Raw genomic sequence first — 20,654 nt, forward strand, 5'->3', positions numbered from 1 at the left:
ATTATAATAATACTAATAATAATAACTGGACAGCACAGGCTGCTCCCCCTGTATAATAATAATAATAATAACAGCACACCACAGGCTGCTCCCTCTGTATTATAATAATAATAATAACAGGACACCACAGGCTGCTCCATCTGTATATTATGACAGCACAGGATGCTATCCCTGTATATTATGACAACACAGGCCGCTCCTCCTGTATACCATGACAGCACAGGATGCTACAACTGTATATTATGACAACACAGGCCGCTCCTCCTGTATACTATAACAGCACAGGATGCTACCGCTGTATTACGGTAACGGTGGGGTCTGCGCCACCTGTATTACGGTAACGGCGGGGTCTGCGCCACCTGTATTACGGTAACGGCGGGGTCTGCGCCACCTATATTACGGTAACGGTGGGGTCTGTGACGCCTGTATTACGGTAACGGCGGGGTCTGCGCCACCTATATTACGGTAACGGTGGGGTCTGTGACGCCTGTATTACGGTAACGGCGAGGTCTGCGCCACCTGTATTACGGTAACGGCGGGGTCTGCGCCACCTGTATTACGGTAACGGCGGGGGCTGCGCCACCTGTATTACGGTAACGGCGGGGTCTGCGCCACCTGTATTACGGTAACGGCAGGGTCTGCGCCACCTGTATTACGGTAACGGCGGGGTCTGCGCCACCTGTATTACGGTAATAGGACACTAGAGTGTCAGCCACCTGTACAGGGATAATGCAGCACCAGAGGCTGCTCCAGCTGCACTATAACAAGGCACCAGAGGCTGCTCCCCCTGTAGTACAGAACCTGACACCAGAGCTGCTCAGCCTATAGAATAATAATAATAATAATATCATTACCTGCTGCCAGACACAGCAATGGCTGCTCTCTGCTCCTGCTGCCTTGTGGGAATGATAGAAGGAAGGCGGAGCTCAGATCAGGGGAAAATGGCCGCCGCTCCTGACGTCACTACACGGCCAGGGAACCTATTGCTGCTGCCGGACTGGTCTACAGGAAAATGGCCGCCGGCCTCCTGCACTGAGGACATGTATGATAATAGTCCTTACAGAAGGCGGAGCTGAGGGCGGGGCGTGGGATGGGAGGGGCCAGACGCCAGGAAGCAGCCTGTGCCTATCATTCCCTACTTCCGGCCTGTGCGTTGCACCTTACTTCCGGTCACTGCATTCCGTTCCACACAAAGGAAGCCTCAGTGTCCGTAGAGATCAGGTAATGGCGTCTTAATATACAGGGGGAGCAGCCTGTAGTGTCATGTTATTATTATTATTATACAGGTGGAGCAGCATGTGGTGCCCTGTTATTATTATTATTTTTATACAGGAGGAATAGCCTGTGATGTTCTGTTAATATTATTATACACGGGGAGTAGCCTCTGGTGTCCGGTTGTTATTATTTTACAGGGGTAGCAGCCTGTTGTGTCCTGTTACTATTGTTGTACAGGGGGAGCAGCCTGTGGTGTCCTGTTAATATTGTACAGGGGGAGCAGCCTGTGGTGTCTTGTTGTTGTTGTTATTATTATTATACAGCGGGAGCAGTCTGTGGTGTCCTGTGATTGTTTTACAGGAGGAGCAGCCTGTGCTGTACTGTTGTTGTTGTTATTATTTTACAGGGATAGTGGCCTGTGGTGTACTGTTATTAATATTATACAGATGGAGCTGCCTGTGGTGTCTCGTTACTATTATTATTATACAGGGTGAGCTATCTGTTGTGTCCTGTTGTTGTTGTTATTATATAGGAGGAACAGTCTGTGGTGTCCTGTTGTTGTTGTTGTTGTTGTTGTTGTTGTTGTTATTATTATTATACAGGGGGAGCAGCCTGTGGTGTCCTGTTATTATACACGGGGAGCAGCAGTGGTGTCCTGTTATTATTATTGTTATACAGAGGGAGCGGCCTGTAGTGTCCTGGTGTTATTATTATACAGGGTTAGCATCCTGTAATGTCATTTTATTATTACTATAAAGGAGAGCAGAATGGGGTGTCCTGTTATTATACACGGAGAGCAGCCAGTGGTGTCCTGTTATTATTATTATACAGAGGGAGCGGCCTGTAGTGTCCTGTTGTTATTATTATACAGGGGGAGCATCCTGTAATGTCATTTTATTATTACTGTAAAGGAGAGCAGAATGGGGTGTCCTGTTGTTGTTATTAGTGCTGTACAGGGGGGGGGCATTTTTTTTTTGTACGGTTATTATTATACAGTGACAGCAGCTTGTGGAGTCCTGGTATTATTATTACTATTATTAATTTTATTATGTAATTGTTGGGATTTAAAATATTGCTAAAATTCTAGATTATATTAAAGCAGAGACCATAATATCCCTGGCATGTGTAACAGATGATAATTGGAGCAGTATGAAGCAAATGTATATCATACTCCTGGGAATGTCACTGTGACATCGCTTATCTCTATAGTAATAATACAGGGACATGACTAGGAAGGTGAAGGGATCTGGGAGTGTCACAGTGACATCACTTATATCCATTGTAATAATACAGGGACATGACTGGGGAGGTGAGGGGATCTGGGAGTGTCACATTGACATCACTAATATCTACAGTAATAATACAGGGACATGACTGGGGAGGTGAGTGGATCTGTGGGTGTCACAGTGACGTCACTTATATCTATAGTAATAATACAGGGACATGACTGGAGAGGTGAGGGATCTCGGAGCATTTACATTGATATTGATGTCTTCTCCATTTTGCAGGTTAACAAAGTAGTGAAGAAGACATCCGGTGAGTGTGAGACACCCAGCAGCCATCGCATTGTGTGTAGGACTGAGCAGGACCCAGAGCCCCATCACGGTGCCTCCACCTCAGTCACTGATACATGAGGTACAATAACCAGAAGATCCTGGAACTCTCCAACAAGATCATTCAGCTGCTGACTGGAGAGGTGACTGCTGGGATTGAGACATTATACAGTAATACCAGGGGACGTGTCTGGGTGATGACTGGAGAGGTGACTGCTCGGAATGGGACATTATACAGTAATACCAGGGGACGTGTCTGGGTGATGACTGGAGAGGTGAATGCTGGGAATGGGTAATTATACAGTAACACCAGGGAATGTGTCTGGGTGATGACTGGAGAGGTGACTGCTGGGAATGGGTCATTATACAGTAACACCAGGGAATGTGTCTGGGCGATGACTGGAAAGGTGACTGCCGGGAATGGGACATTATACAGGTGCACCAGGGGACGTGTCTGGGTGATGACTGGAGAGGTGACTGCTGGGAATGGGACATTATACAGTAACACCAGGGAACGTGTCTGGGTGATGACTGGATAGGTGACTGCTGGGAATGGGGCATTATACAGTAACACCAGGGGATGTGTCTGGGTGATGACTGGAGAGGTGACTGCTGGGAATGGGACATTATACAGTAACACCAGGGGATGTGTCTGGGTGATGACTGGAGAGGTGACTGCTCGGAATGGGTAATTAAACAGTAACACCAGGGAATGTGTCTGGGTGATGACTGGAAAGGTGACTGCCGGGAATGGGACATTATACAGGTGCACCAGGGGACGTGTCTGGGTGATGACTGGATAGGTGACTGCTGGGAATGGGGCATTATACAGTAACACCAGGGGACGTGTCTGGGTGATGACTGGAGAGGTGACTGCTGGGAATGGGACATTATACAGTAACACCAGGGGATGTGTCTGGGTGATGACTGGAGAGGTGACTGCTCGGAATGGGTAATTAAACAGTAACACCAGGGAATGTGTCTGGGTGATGACTGGAAAGGTGACTGCCGGGAATGGGACATTATACAGGTGCACCAGGGGACGTGTCTGGGTGATGACTGGAGAGGTGACTGCTGGGAATGGGACATTATACAGTAACACCAGGGAACGTGTCTGGGTGATGACTGGAGAGGTGACTGCTGGGAATGGGACATTATACAGTAACACCAGGGGACGTGTCTGGGTGATGACTGGAGAGGTGACTGCTTGGAATGGGACATTATACAGTAATGCCAGGGGACGTGTCTGGGTGATGACTGGAGAGGTGACTGCTGGGAATGGGACATTATACAGTAACACCAGGGGATGTGTCTGGGTGATGACTGGAGAGGTGACTGCTCGGAATGGGTAATTAAACAGTAACACCAGGGAATGTGTCTGGGTGATGACTGGAAAGGTGACTGCCGGGAATGGGACATTATACAGGTGCACCAGGGGACGTGTCTGGGTGATGACTGGAGAGGTGACTGCTGGGAATGGGACATTATACAGTAACACCAGGGAACGTGTCTGGGTGATGACTGGAGAGGTGACTGCTGGGAATGGGACATTATACAGTAACACCAGGGGACGTGTCTGGGTGATGACTGGAGAGGTGACTGCTTGGAATGGGACATTATACAGTAATGCCAGGGGACGTGTCTGGGTGATGACTGGAGAGGTGACTGCTGGGAATGGGACATTATACAGTAACACCAGGGGACGTGTCTGGGTGATGACTGGAGAAGTGACTGCTGGGAATGGGGCATTATACAGTAACACCAGGGGATGTGTCTGGGTGATGACTGGAGAGGTGACTGCTCGGAATGGGACATTATACAGTAACACCAGGGGACGTGTCTCGGTGATGACTGGAGGGGTGAATGCTGGGAATGGGTCATTATACAGTAACACCAGGGAATGTGTCTGGGTGATGACTGGAGAGGTGACTGCTGGGAATGGGTCATTATACAGTAACACCAGGGAATGTGTCTGGGTGATGACTGGAAAGGTGACTGCCGGGAATGGGACATTATACAGGTGCACCAGGGGACGTGTCTGGGTGATGACTGGAGAGGTGACTGCTGGGAATGGGGCATTATACAGTAACACTAGGGGATGTGTCTGGGTGATGACTGGAGAGGTGACTGCTGGGAATGGGACATTATACAGTAACACCAGGGAACGTGTCTGGGTGATGACTGGATAGGTGACTGCTGGGAATGGGGCATTATACAGTAACACCAGGGGACGTGTCTGGGTGATGACTGGAGAGGTGACTGCTGGGAATGGGGCATTATACAGTAACACCAGGGAATGTGTCTGGGTGATGTCTGGAGAGGTGACTGCTGGGAATGGGTCATTATACAGTAACACCAGGGAATGTGTCTGGGTGATGACTGGAAAGGCGACTGCCAGGAATGGATCATTATACAGTAACACCAGGGAATGTGTCTGGGTGATGACTGGAGAGGAGACTGCTGGGAATGGGGCTTTATACAGTAACACCAGGGGACGTGTCTGGGTGATGACTGGAGAGGTGACTGCCTGGAATAGGGCATTATACAGTAACACCGGGGGATGTGTCTGAGTGATGACTGGAGAGGTGACTGCTGGGAATGGGACATTATACAGTAACACCAGGGGATGTGTCTGGGTGATGACTGGAGAGGTGACTGCTGGGAATGGTACATTATACAGTAACACCGGGGGATGTGTCTGGGTGATGACCGGAGAGGTGACTGCTGGGAATGGGACATTATACAGTAACACCGGGGGATGTGTCTGGGTGATGACTGGAGAGGTGACTGCTGGGAATGGGGCATTATACAGTAACACCAGGGGATGTGTCTGGGTGATGACTGTATCATTGTGTGTGTCAGGTTCCTATAAGGTGTCAGAATGTCACTGTCTATGTCTCCATGCAGGAGGGGGAGTATATAGAGGAACACAGGGGTCTGTACAAGGACGGGATGATGGAGAATCACCGGCCCCTCACATCACTGGGTAAGAGGAGACTGTCATGTATTGTACAGGGGAGAGCAGGTATGGAGGCCCCTATATACACACATCATCTGATAATCACATATATACACTGTACTCAGTCACTGTGTGTCTCCTACAGATGGACCCAGTAACAGAGATACCCCAGAGAGATGTCCCCGTCCTCTGTATTCCCAGGACTGTACAGAGGAGAATCACAGAATCCCACAGGAGGATCAGGTAGGTGGGATTTAGGGTCTCCCCAATATACTAAAGTGACTGTAACTATATGATCTGTAGAGAAGCTGTGTGTTTTATACACTGATATTACACTATCAGAAATCAGACATTATTAATGTATATTGTTTTGTTGGCTATTTAGGATGACTGTCTGACTGATATAAAGGCAGAAGATATAGAGGGAGAAGAAGAGACGTATGTGACTGATATAAAGGCAGAATATATAGAAGGAGAAGAAGAGATGTATGTGACTGATATAAAGGCAGAAGATACAGAGGGAGAAGAAGAGACGTATGTGACTGATATGAAGACAGAAGATATAGAGGGAGAAGAAGAGACGTATGTGAGGGGAGATCAGCAGTGTAAGGAGGAGGAGATCCCTACAGATATCAGCACAGGTGAGTAATAAACGCTTATTACAGAAGTCACATATTCTCATTGCTCAGTCACTACAGCAATCTCTTATCCTACACCCTCCTCTGTCATAGTAACATAGTATCTGATGTTGAAAAAAGACAATTGTCCATCGAGTTCAACCTATTTGTGGTCTCCTATGCATGATGGTTTGACTAAAATTTCTGACTGATGCTGCTGTCAGCCGTTGCATTTTATCCCTTTTTATAGTAACTATAATGTATGACTATGCACCATACCCCTGGATATCCTTATCCTGTTCTCAGTTGGGTGTTTATAACACAAGGGGTGATATTCAATTGTAATATCGCGCCCAATCTCCCGTCTACAGTGACAGGAGTTTGCGGGGCAATATTCAATTGTCCCCTATTTTTGGGCATATTGCGCCCATAGCAGTTTGGATTAGCTTTGTAAAGCTTCTTAACCTAACTAACATCATGGGCGCGATCACAAAAAGTTTTGCGCATTTCAGCTGGCCTCCCCCGGGGGTGGTGATCTGAAATGCTAATATTGCGTCCGTCAGCAGCAATATTTGTATCGGGTGTTTTCTGTTAAAGGCGTTTTCTTCTTTAGGGTCCATAGTGATCCACAGTCCTTACATCGGGGTGTAGGTGGTAGGGGTCGACCGGGCATCACACAGTTAAGCTTTTATTTCCCAGGATGCTCCGGACCTCCTCCCCATGTACCCCGCCCCTGGGCAGTGGGCAGTTTTAGTGTTGGTGCTGGCAGAAGCCGGAGCACCGGTCACACAGTGGAGAGGAATGAATGAGCAGCGCTGGGAGTCTCTCTGAGCACCACCGCCGCTGCTGCTCCAACAATCCCCCGCTGGTGCCGCAACGTCAGTGAGGCTAAGAGACTGATGATTCCGGCGTGGTTACTTCCTGATCGCCGCGCTAGTACAGCGTCCAGGGCCCCGGACTGCAGCCGGAGGACAGGTAAGGCATTCTCCGGCACGTGGGACCCACAATACATGCAGTCCGTGCTTCCGCAGGCTCTGATGTGATCCCTGGCTGCTGCTACGGGTTACACTAGACCACCAGGGCATGCATATAATACATATATAGGATAATGGAGGCCAGGGTGCCTGGTGGGTGATGTCAGCCAGGGCAGGTAGGTCCTCTCCCAGAACCAGATTCCACAGCTGGGATTCCCTCTCGGCTGCCCCTCCCCCACATGCTTCCCTTATAAGAGTCTCTGAGTGACAATCCAATGGGAATGAGTGTGATGCCAGGCTCTGGGAATGCTGGGTTCTGTCTCCAGAAGTGGCCAGGTTATACATGCACTAGTCCTACCTACCACTGTGGTGTGAGGAGATGACGTCAGTGCCCATTGTAATTGTTATGTACTTGTATTGTGTGTGACTGGTGCTAGCTCTGCTGTGTGACTGCATTGTATCTGTCTCTTACATGTGAGTACAGTGTTCCGGGCTGTGTGACTGCATTGTATCTGTCCCTTACATGTGAGTGCAGGTGTTCCGGGCTGTGTGACTGTATTGTATCTGTCCCTTACATGTGAGTGCAGGTGTTCCGGGCTGTGTGACTGCATTGTATCTGTCCCTTACATGTGACTGCAGGTGTTCCGGGCTGTGTGACTGCATTGTATCTATCCCTTACATGTGAGTACAGGTGTTCCGGGCTGTGTGACTGCATTGTATCTGTCCCTTACATGTGACTGCAGGTGTTCCGGGCTGTGTGACTGCATTGTATCTATCCCTTACATGTGAGTACAGTGTTCCGGGCTGTGTGACTGCATTGTATCTGTCTCTTACATGTGAGTGCAGGTGTTCCGGGCTGTGTGACTGTATTGTATCTGTCCCTTACATGTGACTGCAGGTGTTCCGGGCTGTGTGACTGCATTGTATCTATCCCTTACATGTGAGTACAGGTGTTCCGGGCTGTGTGACTGCATTGTATCTGTCCCTTACATGTGACTGCAGGTGTTCCGGGCTGTGTGACTGCATTGTATCTATCCCTTACATGTGACTGCATTGTATCTATCCCTTACATGTGAGTGCAGGTGTTCCGGGCTGTGTGACTGCATTGTATCTGTCCCTTACATGTGACTGCAGGTGTTCCGGGCTGTGTGACTGCATTGTATCTGTCCCTTACATGTGACTGCAGGTGTTCCGGGCTGTGTGACTGCATTGTATCTATCCCTTACATGTGAGTGCAGGTGTTCCGGGCTGTGTGACTGCATTGTATCTGTCCCTTACATGTGAGTACAGTGTTCCGGGCTGTGTGACTGCATTGTATCTGTCCCTTACATGTGAGTGCAGGTGTTCCGGGCTGTGTGACTGCATTGTATCTGTCCCTTACATGTGAGTGCAGGTGTTTCTGGCTGTGTGACTGCATTGTATCTGTCCCTTACATATGAGTGCAGGTGTTCCGGGCTGTGTGACTGCATTGTATCTGTCCCTTACATGTGAGTGCAGGTGTTTCTGGCTGTGTGACTGCATTGTATCTGTCCCTTACATATGAGTGCAGGTGTTCCGGGCTGTGTGACTGCATTGTATCTGTCCCTTACATGTGAGTACAGGTGTTCCGGGCTGTGTGACTGCATTGTATCTATCCCATACATGTGAGTACAGGTGTTCTGGGCTGTGTGACTGCATTGTATCTATCCCTTACATGTGAGTACAGGTGTTCCGGGCTGTGTGACTGCATTGTATCTATCCCTTACATGTGAGTACAGGTGTTCCGGGCTGTGTGACTGCTTTGTATCTATCCCTTACATGTGAGTGCAGGTGTTCCGGGCTGTGTGACTGCATTGTATCTATCCCTTACATGTGAGTGCAGGTGTTCCGGGCTGTGTGACTGCTTTGTATCTATCCCTTACATGTGAGTGCAGGTGTTCCGGGCTGTGTGACTGCATTGTATCTATCCCTTACATGTGAGTGCAGGTGTTCCGGGCTGTGTGACTGCTTTGTATCTGTCCCTTACATGTGAGTGCAGGTGTTCCGGGCTGTGTGACTGCATTGTATCTGTCCCTTACATGTGAGTACAGGTGTGTGATTGCATTGTATCTATCCCTTACATGTGAGTGCAGGTGTTCCGGGCTGTGTGACTGCATTGTATCTATCCCTTACATGTGAGTGCAGGTGTTCCGGGCTGTGTGACTGCTTTGTATCTGTCCCTTACATGTGAGTGCAGGTGTTCCGGGCTGTGTGACTGCTTTGTATCTGTCCCTTACATGTGAGTGCAGGTGTTCCGGGCTGTGTGACTGCATTGTATCTGTCCCTTACATGTGAGTGCAGGTGTTCCGGGCTGTGTGACTGCATTGTATCTGTCCCTTACATGTGAGTACGAGTGTTCCGGGCTGTGGTTCCTCACAATGACTTTGTGATTTGTGGAGGCCGTCACATCTGCAGTTGCTAGAGCTGGACATTGTGTGTGCTTAGCTTCTGGTCTTCCAAGGTGTAAGAAATAGGATAATGCACCTGTGCTGGTTCCATGTAAGGCCTGTGCGGCAGCGTTATCTTCACAGGACCTTGTGCAGGAACATTTGTGATAAATGCTATGTGCCAAACCTACAACGGCTGCTCCAACCAGGCCCTGTGCAGGAACCACCCTGGGTGGCTTCTTTTGCACAGGTGGAGCGATTGGTGCCTCCTGCTTTGCTGCCTAATGTGGGGTTTCTGCAGCAATTGCCCCATGTATTGCATTCCCCGGGGTATTCTCCGTGGATGAACTTATTGACCTACTCAGACCACACGTCGGCCACCTCTCAGCAGTTGCTGCAGCAGACCGTCCTCAGATGAGTATGGCACATAAGCGCTCTCTGTTATCCTTACAGTCTAGACAGTGGTCAGACTCTGGAGTCCTCAGAGGAAGAGTTGGACACCTCTCTCTCTCTCTCTCTCTCTCTCTCTCTCTCTCTCTCTCTCTCTCTGTTATCCTTACAGTCTACACAGTGGTCAGACTCTGGAGTCCTCAGAGGAAGAGTTGGACACCTCTCTCTCTGTTTTCCTTACAGTCTACACAGTGGAAAAAGGTTAATTTGGTGCCGCACAGGACTAAATTCAATCTTTTTTTATACGGGCTCTTTAACAAATTTGTCCCTTGTGACCAACAGTGCATTTACATAAGAGATGCCTGTAAATGGTATTCAAGGATTTATTATTGTTGGTGGTGCACCCAGAGTCTGATCTCAGACTAAAATTAGCAGTTCACCTGCCACAAAGATACCAGGATACATCCATCACAATTGGCATCAGACAATGAACCTATATTTCTTATCTATTCAGAAAAATTGTTGTCATATCAAATGCCATTGTGACCTACATTAGAAATCTTTTTCTAATATGTAGAAAATAATCATTTATATTTTCATCTAAGGTGTCACTGTCACCTCAAACTTACACCAATTAAGAGTGCTTCATTCTTATCTGTAATTTTTTCACTCTCGGATTCCGACGATAAAAGGAGAGAGAGGTCCAGATTCATTCTCTTTGTGTCCTCCTCTCCTAGGATTATATATATATATATATATATATATATAATGTGTGTCTGTCCATGTGTTACACTCTTATCCTAAATCTAATTAAAAGTTAAGTTTTATTTAAGCGTGCCCCAACACAGAGTCTTTCTTTTTTCTTCAAACATTACAGTCTACACAGTGGTCAGACTCTGGAGTCCTCAGAGGAAGAGTTGGACACCTCTCTCTCTCTCTGTTATCCTTACAGTCTACACAGTGGTCAGACTCTGGAGTCCTCAGAGGAAGAGTTGGACACCTCTCTCTCTCTCTCTGTTACCCTTACAGTCTACACAGTGGTCAGACTCTGGAGTCCTCAGAGGAAGAGTTGGACACCTCTCTCTCTCTCTCTCTCTCTCTCTCTCTCTCTCTCTCTGTGTTATCCTTACAGTCTACACAGTGGCCAGACTCTGGAGTCCTCAGAAGAAGAGTTGGACACCTTTCTCTTTCTCTCTCTCTCTCTCTCTCTCTGTTATCCTTACAGTCTACACAGTGGTTAGACTCTGGAGTCCTCAGAGGAAGAGTTGGACACCTCTCTCTCTCTGGCTCTTTGTCGGGTGAGGAGGATCATCTTTAAGCGTCAGAAGGTGGTTAAGGCTGAGTTCCCTCACTGAGTATCATGCTGAACTCCTTCAGGAAGCTTGGAATGCTCCTAGTAAGAAGGTCCTGGTGCCTAAGAGCATCTCGTTACCCTTTACCACAAGGAGAGTGTGCTAAATGGGAAATTCCCCCTCGTGTGGATGTTCACGTGGCACGCCTGGTGCACTACTCCACATTAATTGTGCTGATGCACTAGAGGACAGTCTGAAGTTAGATGGTTCCATAGACCAGCTGTCTCTTATTGCTAACCTCAAGAAATCAGCCCGATATATAGAAGAGGCATCCTGGGATACGAGTCTGTTGGCTTCCAGGGCCTCGACTACTTCAGTGGTAGCTCGCTGTGTACTCTGGCTACACTCCTGGATGGCGGATTCAGAGTCTAAAAGGGCGTTGGAAGTTCTGCCTTTCGCTGGAAACATTCTGTTTGGTGCAGAATTGGATAATATTGTGTCTACACTGTCGGCTTCTAAATCTGCTTTTTTGCCGTCAGCATCTAACCCGAAGGCTGGGATGTCTTTCTTTTGGAATTTTCGGTTTCAAGGCAAAGTGAAAGGGCAGGCTTTTCCATGGTAGGTTGTCTCCAGCAAGGCAGCTAAGTCGCAGACTAAGTAAACCTGGATGGCCAGATTCCCCGAACCCCAAGCAGAGGGATAAGCCCTCCACCTGACGAGGCGGGCCTACTCCTGTGGGACCCCAGGGTGGCAGGCATACTTCTGCGATTCGCAGTCTCATAGCTCCAGTCAACTATAGACGCCTGGGTGCGAGAAGTGGCCTCACGGGTATCCCCTCTCATTTGTGAGACCGCCACCCCAGCAGTTTTTTTGCACGACTCCTCCATTGGATCAAGGCGCAGCCATGGCGCTCCAAGGAGCTGTTAATTTTTTACTGAACGTAGGGGTTATTATCCCTGTTTCTCAAGAACAACAGAGGAAGGGTTTTCACTACCCCCATTTCCTGATTCAGTAACCCAATGGGACCTATCGGCCTATCCTCAATCTGAAATCTCTTAAGTTTTTACGGGTGCCCAGATTCTGTATTTAAACAATACGGTCTATTGCTCTGATGTCAGAGCCAGGGGACTTTATGGTATCCCTGGATACTCAGGATGCCTACCTACATGTTCCTATAGAACCTACTCATCAGAGATTCCTCCGCTTTGCTGTTCTGCCACAGTATTACCAGTTTCAGGCACTACCCTTTGGGCTGGCTACGGCTCCATGGGTATTTACCAAGCTGATGGCGGTGATTGGTGCTCAGCTGCGTCGTCAAGGGATCAGTGTGCTCCCATATTTGGACGACTTGTTGCTCCTGGCACAATCTGAGGAAGTTTTGCACTGCTATCTTCAAATAACCATTGCCTTTCTACAGACCCACGGGTGGCTGATCAATTGGCAAAAGCCCTTCCTTGTCCCTTCACAACAGATGTTGCATCTAGGGGCTCTCCTGGATTTGTGGGAACAGAGGCTCTTCCTGCCAGTGGACAAAGTTACCAAACTGCAGTCAATTGTCCACAACTTACTGCACAATCTCCGGGTGTCCATACATTCCGCAATGCAGGTTCTGGGGTCCTTGGTCTCCACCTTCGATATGGTGGAGTATGCTCATCTTCACTCCAGGCCCCTACAACATATGATCCTTTCCAGGTGGAACAGGCAGTATCGTTGGATCAGGGCTGAGAAGATGGTACTATCTCTGGAGGTACATCTGTCTCTCACCTGGTGGCTAGAGATGTCACACTTGGACAAAGGATGTCCTTTTATGGATTCTGGATTGGGTGGTCCTCACGTCTTTCTGGGTCGGTGGTCTCCAGACGAAAGTTGCTTGCCAATCAATGTCCTAGAACTTCGGGCAGTCTACAGAGCTTTCGTTCAGGCTCAGGATCTCCTCCAAGGCAGGCCTGTTCAGATTTAGTCCGACAATGCCACTGCAGTTGCCTATCTAAACCACCAAGGGGGCACTCACAGCCATCTGGCTATGGCAGTGGTGGAGCGCATGCTCCAGTGGGCCGAAACTCGCCTTCCGGCCATCTCGGCTGTGTTTCTGCCAGCAATCCTAACTGGGGAGCAGATTCCTCAGTCGGCAGGATGTCCACAGCGGCGAATGGTCTCTGCACCCTGAAGTGTTCCAGAACCTGGTAAACAGATGGGGTCTGCCGGTTGTAGACCTGATGGACTTGCGTCACAATCACAAGGTCCAAATCTATAGATCCAGGACCAAAGATCCGCAGGCAGCTTTCGTGGACATTTTAGCAGTACGGTGGACCTTCCTTCAGAGATGCCTGTTTTCTCCAGTATCGCTGTTACCCAGATTTCTTTGCAAGTTTAAACAGGAAGGAGGCCCCATTATACTGATTACTCTGTATGGCCCAGGCACCATTGGTTCGCCGATCTCCAAAATCTGTCCATAGACATGCCATTCCTACTGCCACAGCGAGCAGACTTGTTGTCTCGGGGTCCCTGTCTGCATTGGAACCTGGCTCCACTGTCTTTGACGGCTTTGCTCTCGAGTCATCAGTTTTTAGAGCGAATGGGTTCTCGGATGCAGTGATATAGAAAATCTGTGTCTTCAACCCACATCTATTACCAGATTTGGCACGCTGATTTTCAGTGGTGTGCGCCTAGGCGCTATGACCCTCCTACCTTTTTAGGGTCTCCAGGGTACTGGCCTTTCTACAAGCAGGGTTAGACCTTGGTCTTTGCCTAGCATTCCTGAAAGTACACGTTTCTGCACGATCAGTGTGGTTTCAATGACAGATCGCTCCACTACAAGATGGGCGTACCTTTTTCAAGGAATACTCCATATCCAGCCTCCCTTTGTACATCCAGTGGCTCCTGGGATATATCCCTAGTCCTGCAAGCTCTTAAGACTTCCCCATTTGAGCCTTTAGAGTCAGTGGACCTTAAGTGGCTGGCTGTAAAGGTGTTATTTCTCCTGGCTATTACCTCTGCAAGAAGAGTGTCTGATTTAGGAGTGCTTTCCTGTCCTCCTTCGTTTCTGACCTTCCATCAAGATAGGGCAGTTCTCCGGACCAAGGTGGGTCACCTTCCTAAGATGGTGTCCAAGTTTCATCTAAATACAGAGATATTGGTTCCAGCCTTTTAGTCCTGTTATTGGTGAGGCCTTATTGGATGCGGTTCGTGCACTAAGGATTTATGTGGAAAGTACCAGAGTGATCAGGAAAACGGATTCTCTATCTGTCCTGTATGGATTCTATAAGCAAGGCTGGCCAGCTAGTAAACAAACGCTGTCCAGGTGGCTTTGCATGACTATTGCAGAGGCTTACATTCGAGCTGATCTTCCTGTTCCGGTCTCTGCTCATTCGATACATTCAGCAGGTCCCTCATGGGTGGCTCTCTGAGGTGCTACTGCTGAACAACTCTGCAAGGCAGCTACGTTGTCTTCTATTAACACGTTCCTGAGGTTTTTATGCCTTTTGATACCTTTACCTCTCGGGAAGCTTCCTTAGGACGTTGGATTCTCCTGTCTACTCAGGAGCGTCCCCACCCTTAGGGGAAACTGCTTTAGGACATCCCCTATGTAAGGACTGTGGATCACTATGGATCCTGATGAAGAAAATAAGAGTTATGTTAGACTTATCATGGTGAACTCTTTTTCTTTAAGGCCCACCAAGACACATCCTGTCTTGGGGAAATACTTTTCTCTTACGTCCTAGAGGATGCTGGGGTCCACATTAGTACCATGGGGGTATAGATGGGTCCACTAGGAGCCATGGGCATTTTAAGAGTTTAATAGTGTGGGCTGGCTCCTCCCTCTATGCCCCTCCTACCGGACTCAGTTTAGAAAATGTGCCTGGAGGAGCCGGTCACGCTTTTGAGAGCTCCTGAAGAGATTTCCATTTTTTTTATTTAATGTTTATTTTCAGTCAGGTCTGTTTAGGCAGCAGACTGACTTCTTCGTGGCACTTAGGGGGGAGAACGGCCCAAATTCCTAGAGAGTTAATGGTCCCGTTTCTCAGCTGTCAGGACACTGAGCTCCTGAGGGAGCCATTCGCAAGCCACACCACGGCACAGCGTACCCTCCCGCAGCTCACCGCCACCCCCTAACAGAGCCTGAAGACAGAAGAGTGGTGAGTACAGCGCGGGCGTCCCGGTTAGCAGGTCGCCGGTAGGAATGGCGGCACAAGGGTAGGAGCGCAGCTCTTCATGCAGGCTGTGCTCCAGGGAGGCTCAGAAGGACGCACGCTGCGGCGGGTCCCACTGAGAGGGGCGCACTGAGACTCCTATAATGTCCACACTGGCCACACTGTGCTAACAGGGATTTTAATCACTTGGTTAGACATTTAGTTCCTTAGGCCAGTATAAAAAATGCGGGAAGCTGTCGCCATTACAGGGGGCGGGGCTTCACCCAGAGCGGATCCTACAGCTCTCCAGCGCCATTTTCCCTCTGCAGCTCATACAGGAAGCATTCACAGGGAAGCGCTGCTCCTCCACAAGGACTCCAGGTCCCCTCAGCGGTACCAGGGGGTCTTAGTGAAAGGGGGGGTGGGGGGTGTAAATTTATAAAACTCTACTAAAGTGCTTGTTATTGCGACCCAGCTCAGTTTAACTTTGTAAAGGGGCGCTGTGTGTCTGGCTCTGATTTCTGAGGACCCTGCCTACATATACTGTGTTTCACCTGGTGTGTGTGTGTGTGTGTGTGTGTGTCTTTCACAATCATGTCCAGGGACTGTGTCTCTTGTACTGCAGAATGTCTCTAATCCCCTGGGGACTCACTACCCTGCACCCATGATTGTGCTCCCTCTCCAGCTAGTGGGGCTGAACCCGCGTGGTTGGCTTCCATTAAAGGGATGATTTCTAATATTTGCACTAAGCTATCTCATAATGAAAGGGAGACACAAATCTTAAGGCAGTCTATGGATGACCTGATCAACAAAGATTCAGCTCCCATACCTGTGTCTCAATCCCTCGCCATTTGCCCACAAAAGCGTACTCTGGCCCAAGTCATGCAGGGTGACCCTGATACGGATCCGGATGATATGGATGCCAGTGGGGGGGATGTTGTCCTGGCACAGGGTATTCAGGCCCTCATAGAGGCGGTTAGAACTGTCTTACATATTCCTGTCAGGGCAGAGGAAGTAATTGAGAAATCTTACTTTTTTTTTTAATAAAGTAATTTTTATTCAGTAGTCTGGAGAATAAGGTACAGACATTGCAGAGCATTATCATAGCACAAACAGTACATCCATTCATCTTGAATCAACGCCATGTTTTAAACGTATCTTACAACAATGAGATATCAGTACAATTTCCAAAAAGAAATACACAAGGATTTCCTATTGTTCAGACCTTTAGGGTCTGCAAGATCCGTAGCCACCTATATTAGTCTTCATTACCTTTTATATTTATACCCGTAGCCTAAACTGTAGAAAAATAACAAACAAACAAAAAAAAAGGGGGGGGGAGGCAGAGTAAGAAGGAGCCATCAGATTCAGGACTTCATTAGTCATACACATAAGTAGGTGGACACGCAGGGCACAACCGCCAACATCTCAGTATACATCAGTTATAGTAATTTATTGATATGCTTGCACTTCAGTGCCCACTATATTTGGGGAACCAGATGAGAATGGGAGGAGTCTAGCCATGGAGACCAAACCCTTTCAAACTTAGCTGATGCGTTTTGTTTCATATAAACATATCTTTCCTTAATTATTGTGTCGTTAATTAAGGTCTTGAGTGCAGATATTAACGGGCCTTTAGGGGCCATCCACATCCTTGCAATGCAAACCTTAGCCAAGGCACATACATTTAGAGCATAGAGACCCTTTGAAACAGACACAGGAGCAAAGCATCCCATTCCCAAAATACAGAATTGTGGGGTAAGCAGTCCACCAGGCACTCCCGTACTCTCCAGAATTGACCCGACCCCCGACCAGAACACCCTCAACCTCGGGCAGTCCCACACTAGATGCCAGAATGTTCCCACCGCCCCCCCACACTTAGGACAAAGGCCAGATCTGCCCGTCCCAAACGTAGCCAGCCTAGCTGGAGTCATATATGTTCTGTGTAAAATGAAGAATTGAATCTGCTGATATCTAAGGGACTTGGTAACCTTGGCAGGGTATTCCAAAGCGAGGACCCAGTCCTCCTCAGTTATTAGACCCAAATCCTCCTCCCACTTTCCACGGAGACGTGTCATAGGGTCCGTATGGAGCTTGGTAAGAAGATATCCATACGCAAGGGATATCATCTTAGCCCGACCCAAAGTGGTCACAAAAGTCTTGATGGGGAATGGGAGGATTCGTGGGGGTGATTCAGCAAATTGGGACTGAAGGGCGTGACGAAGCTGGAGGTATCTGAAGAAGTAAGAATTGGGTAGGTCAAACTCATCTCCCAGTTGTTGAAAGGATTTAAATGCATTATCTAGATAAAGTTGAGAGATAGAAATCACCGATCTAGGGGCCCATACCTCCCGCCCCTCAAGTGCATGCAATTCAGGGAGCCAGTCAGAATACCACAAGGGGGTATCCGGGTCCAGGTCATCATACCTCAAGAGGTCTCTCAGGGCCCGCCAAATCTTTAGGGCCTGAAAAATGATAGGGGGAAGAAACCTAGCTATGCTCCCACTCAGTAGCACCTGCATAGGAGAGAGGTAGGGAAAGTAACAACGAATAAACTCACAATGCAAAGAGTCAGTCCCAGAGTTTTGTGCCCATACAACGATATGAGTCAGCTGAGCAGCAAAGTAATATATCTGAAAGTTAGGTAGAGCCAGGCCGCCGTCAGATCGCTGTCTGGTAAGGGTATTTAGCTGTATCCTAGGTCGTTTATTAGCCCAGATCAGTGAGGACAGAACGCTATTCAATTTCCTAAAGAATATTGGATAAATATATCCCGGGGACTGGAGAATAATATATAAGAGTTTGGGCAGTATAATCATTTTAATGAGATTAACCCTGCCAGACACCGTCAGTGGAAGCTTACACCAAGTCTTAGATTTGCCCGTGACCCACTGCATGGTCGGGTCCAGATTCAAAGGGAAAAAATCAGAAGGGTCGTTAGTTATTTTGATTCCAAGGTACTTAAATTGTACCGTCCAACATAATGGCAGGGGGATTTTTGAAGCGGTAGGAGGGGGGCCTATGACTGGCATAATGTATGATTTAGGCCAGTTTAATTCTAAGACCCGAATGATCTCCAAAGTTCTCTATCACACGCAACAGGGTGGGCATTGACTTGGTGTAATCCTGCAAAAACAACAACATGTAATCGGCATAAAGAGCTATTCTATCCTCACGTGAACCTGTACAAATTCCCACAATATCTGGGTGCGATCTTATCAAGCAGGCCAGGGGCTCGATGGCCAAGGCAAACAGCGTAGGGGACAGGGGGCAGCCCTGTCTAGTACCTCGGATCAATTGAAAAGATGGGGATACATAACCGTTCACCAAGATCCTGGCACTCGGGTGTTGATACAGTAGTTTCATCCATTTTATAAAATTGGGTCCAAAGCCCATACAAGCCATCACCTCCCATAAATAAGCCCATTCAATGCTGTCAAAGGCCTTGGCCGCGTCCAACGAGACCACAGCCGAGACAGAAGGGGAGTCATGTGGGAGTTGTAAAATGGTATGCAGTCTACGTAAATTGATAGACGTGGACTTTCCTGGCATGAAGCCGGTCTGGTCCGGGTGAATGAGGGAGGTTATCACTGTGTTGAGCCGTACTGCCAATATCTTTGCCAGGATCTTAGTATCGGTGGGAATCAGGGATATCGGTCTATAGGAGTCCGGAGATCTAGGGTCCTTACCGGGTTTTGGGATCACTATTATAACTGCCTCTGACATGGAGGGGGGGAGTTCGTTATTGGCAAATATATCTAAGTACAGGGCATGAAGCCTGGGGCCAAAGAAATCAACATGACTTTTGTATACCTCGGAGGGAATTCCGTCACATCCCGGAGCCTTGCCATTAGGGGACATACCAATGGCCGCAGTCACCTCTTCGAGCGTCAAAGGCGCCTCCAACAGCTCACAGGCTTCAGAGGAGAGTGCGGGCAGTGGAACACCCCCAATGTAATATGAAAGATCTGAAGTAGAGCACTGCAACTGTGAATTATAAACCTCAGAGAAGTAAGATCGGAATAACAGCGCAATGTCCGGTGTGGTGTCGACAAGAGAGCCATCCGCCCCGGACATTTGGGTGATCGTAGTCCCAGGACGATCGTAATGTATAAGACAGGCCAGGAGGCCCCCCGTCCTATCAGCCTGCATATATATATTAGTAGCTTTAAAAAGGAGGGAACGAGAGTTTTTATCAGACAGGTGGGCCAACCAAACTGACTGAGCCACCAGCCATCGTGTCTTTGTCGCGGGGGCGCTGTCAGACAGATATTGGGACTCTAGGTCCCTAGCGTCCCTTTCAAGGGCCTGTTCTCTCTCCCTAGAGGCCATTTTATGAGCCGCTATTCGTCCAATATATGAACCTCTCAAGAACGCCTTAAACGAATCCCAGACTACTGTACCCGGGGCAGACCCTACATTGTCGTTAAAGTAACCCTCCCACTGAGTCTCCAAGTCACCGCAGTCCCCCAGCTGGGTCAGCCAAGAGGGGTGCAGTTTCCAATAGGAGTGCCCCCTCTGACTTTCCACAGCAAGAGTCATCATCAGAGGGGAGTGGTCAGAGACCCCTCGAGCCTCGTAGTGGACGTCAATTATCCTAGGGACGAGGGTGGGGGACACCAGCATCAGGTCAATTCTGGAGAAGGAGCCGTGAGTGCTGGAAAAACAGGAGAACTGACGGACCGCAGGGTGACGAAGCCGCCACACATCTACCCACTGCAAACTATTCAAAAAATCCGCAAACTTGGTAGGACCATCTCCCACCAGTGCAGCCTGTGGGGAGTGCCATCTGTCCATAGACAAATCCAGGACGTTATTAAAATCTCCCAAGCAAATCACTGGGGTGGTAGGGGAAGGAGCTATGAAGGACGCAGCTTGTTGCAGCACAGTATATGAGAAAGGAGCGGGGACATACACCGCTAAAATGTAATAGGGCTGGGAGTTCAGCTTACACTCTATAAATACATATCTTCCATACGGGTCAGTTTTAATCGATAACAACTCGAATTGCACTGTCTTCTTAATCAGAACGGAGACACCCCTAGAAAAGGAGGAGTGAGAGGCATGATAGCCCAGCCCACCCAGGCCCGTCGTAAGGACAGTAACCTATGTCCCTCCA

The 20,654-nt window shown here is 48.5% G+C and overlaps 1 protein-coding gene and 1 long non-coding RNA gene across 2 annotated transcripts in view; both read left to right on the forward strand.

Moving 5' to 3' along the window:
• Positions 1-1,155: 1,155 nt before the first annotated feature.
• LOC134983711 (uncharacterized) lies at positions 1,156-5,767 on the forward strand. Its single transcript, XR_010191677.1, has 3 exons — positions 1,156-1,221; positions 2,724-2,911; positions 5,676-5,767. It is a non-coding gene; the product is annotated as an uncharacterized LOC134983711 (long non-coding RNA).
• Positions 5,768-5,877: 110 nt separating this feature from the next.
• Positions 5,878-20,654, forward strand: part of LOC134983708 (oocyte zinc finger protein XlCOF6.1-like) — a 35,924-nt gene continuing 21,147 nt past the window's right edge. The window contains exons 1-2 of the mRNA XM_063949363.1: positions 5,878-5,970; positions 6,113-6,368. Coding sequence (XP_063805433.1) covers positions 6,212-6,368 — 157 coding nt within the window. The 5' untranslated portion in view covers positions 5,878-5,970; positions 6,113-6,211. The remainder of the gene's footprint in view (positions 5,971-6,112; positions 6,369-20,654) is intronic.

Source organism: Pseudophryne corroboree (genome assembly GCF_028390025.1).
Source record: "Pseudophryne corroboree isolate aPseCor3 chromosome 3 unlocalized genomic scaffold, aPseCor3.hap2 SUPER_3_unloc_21, whole genome shotgun sequence".
Classification (NCBI taxonomy): domain Eukaryota; kingdom Metazoa; phylum Chordata; class Amphibia; order Anura; family Myobatrachidae; genus Pseudophryne; species Pseudophryne corroboree.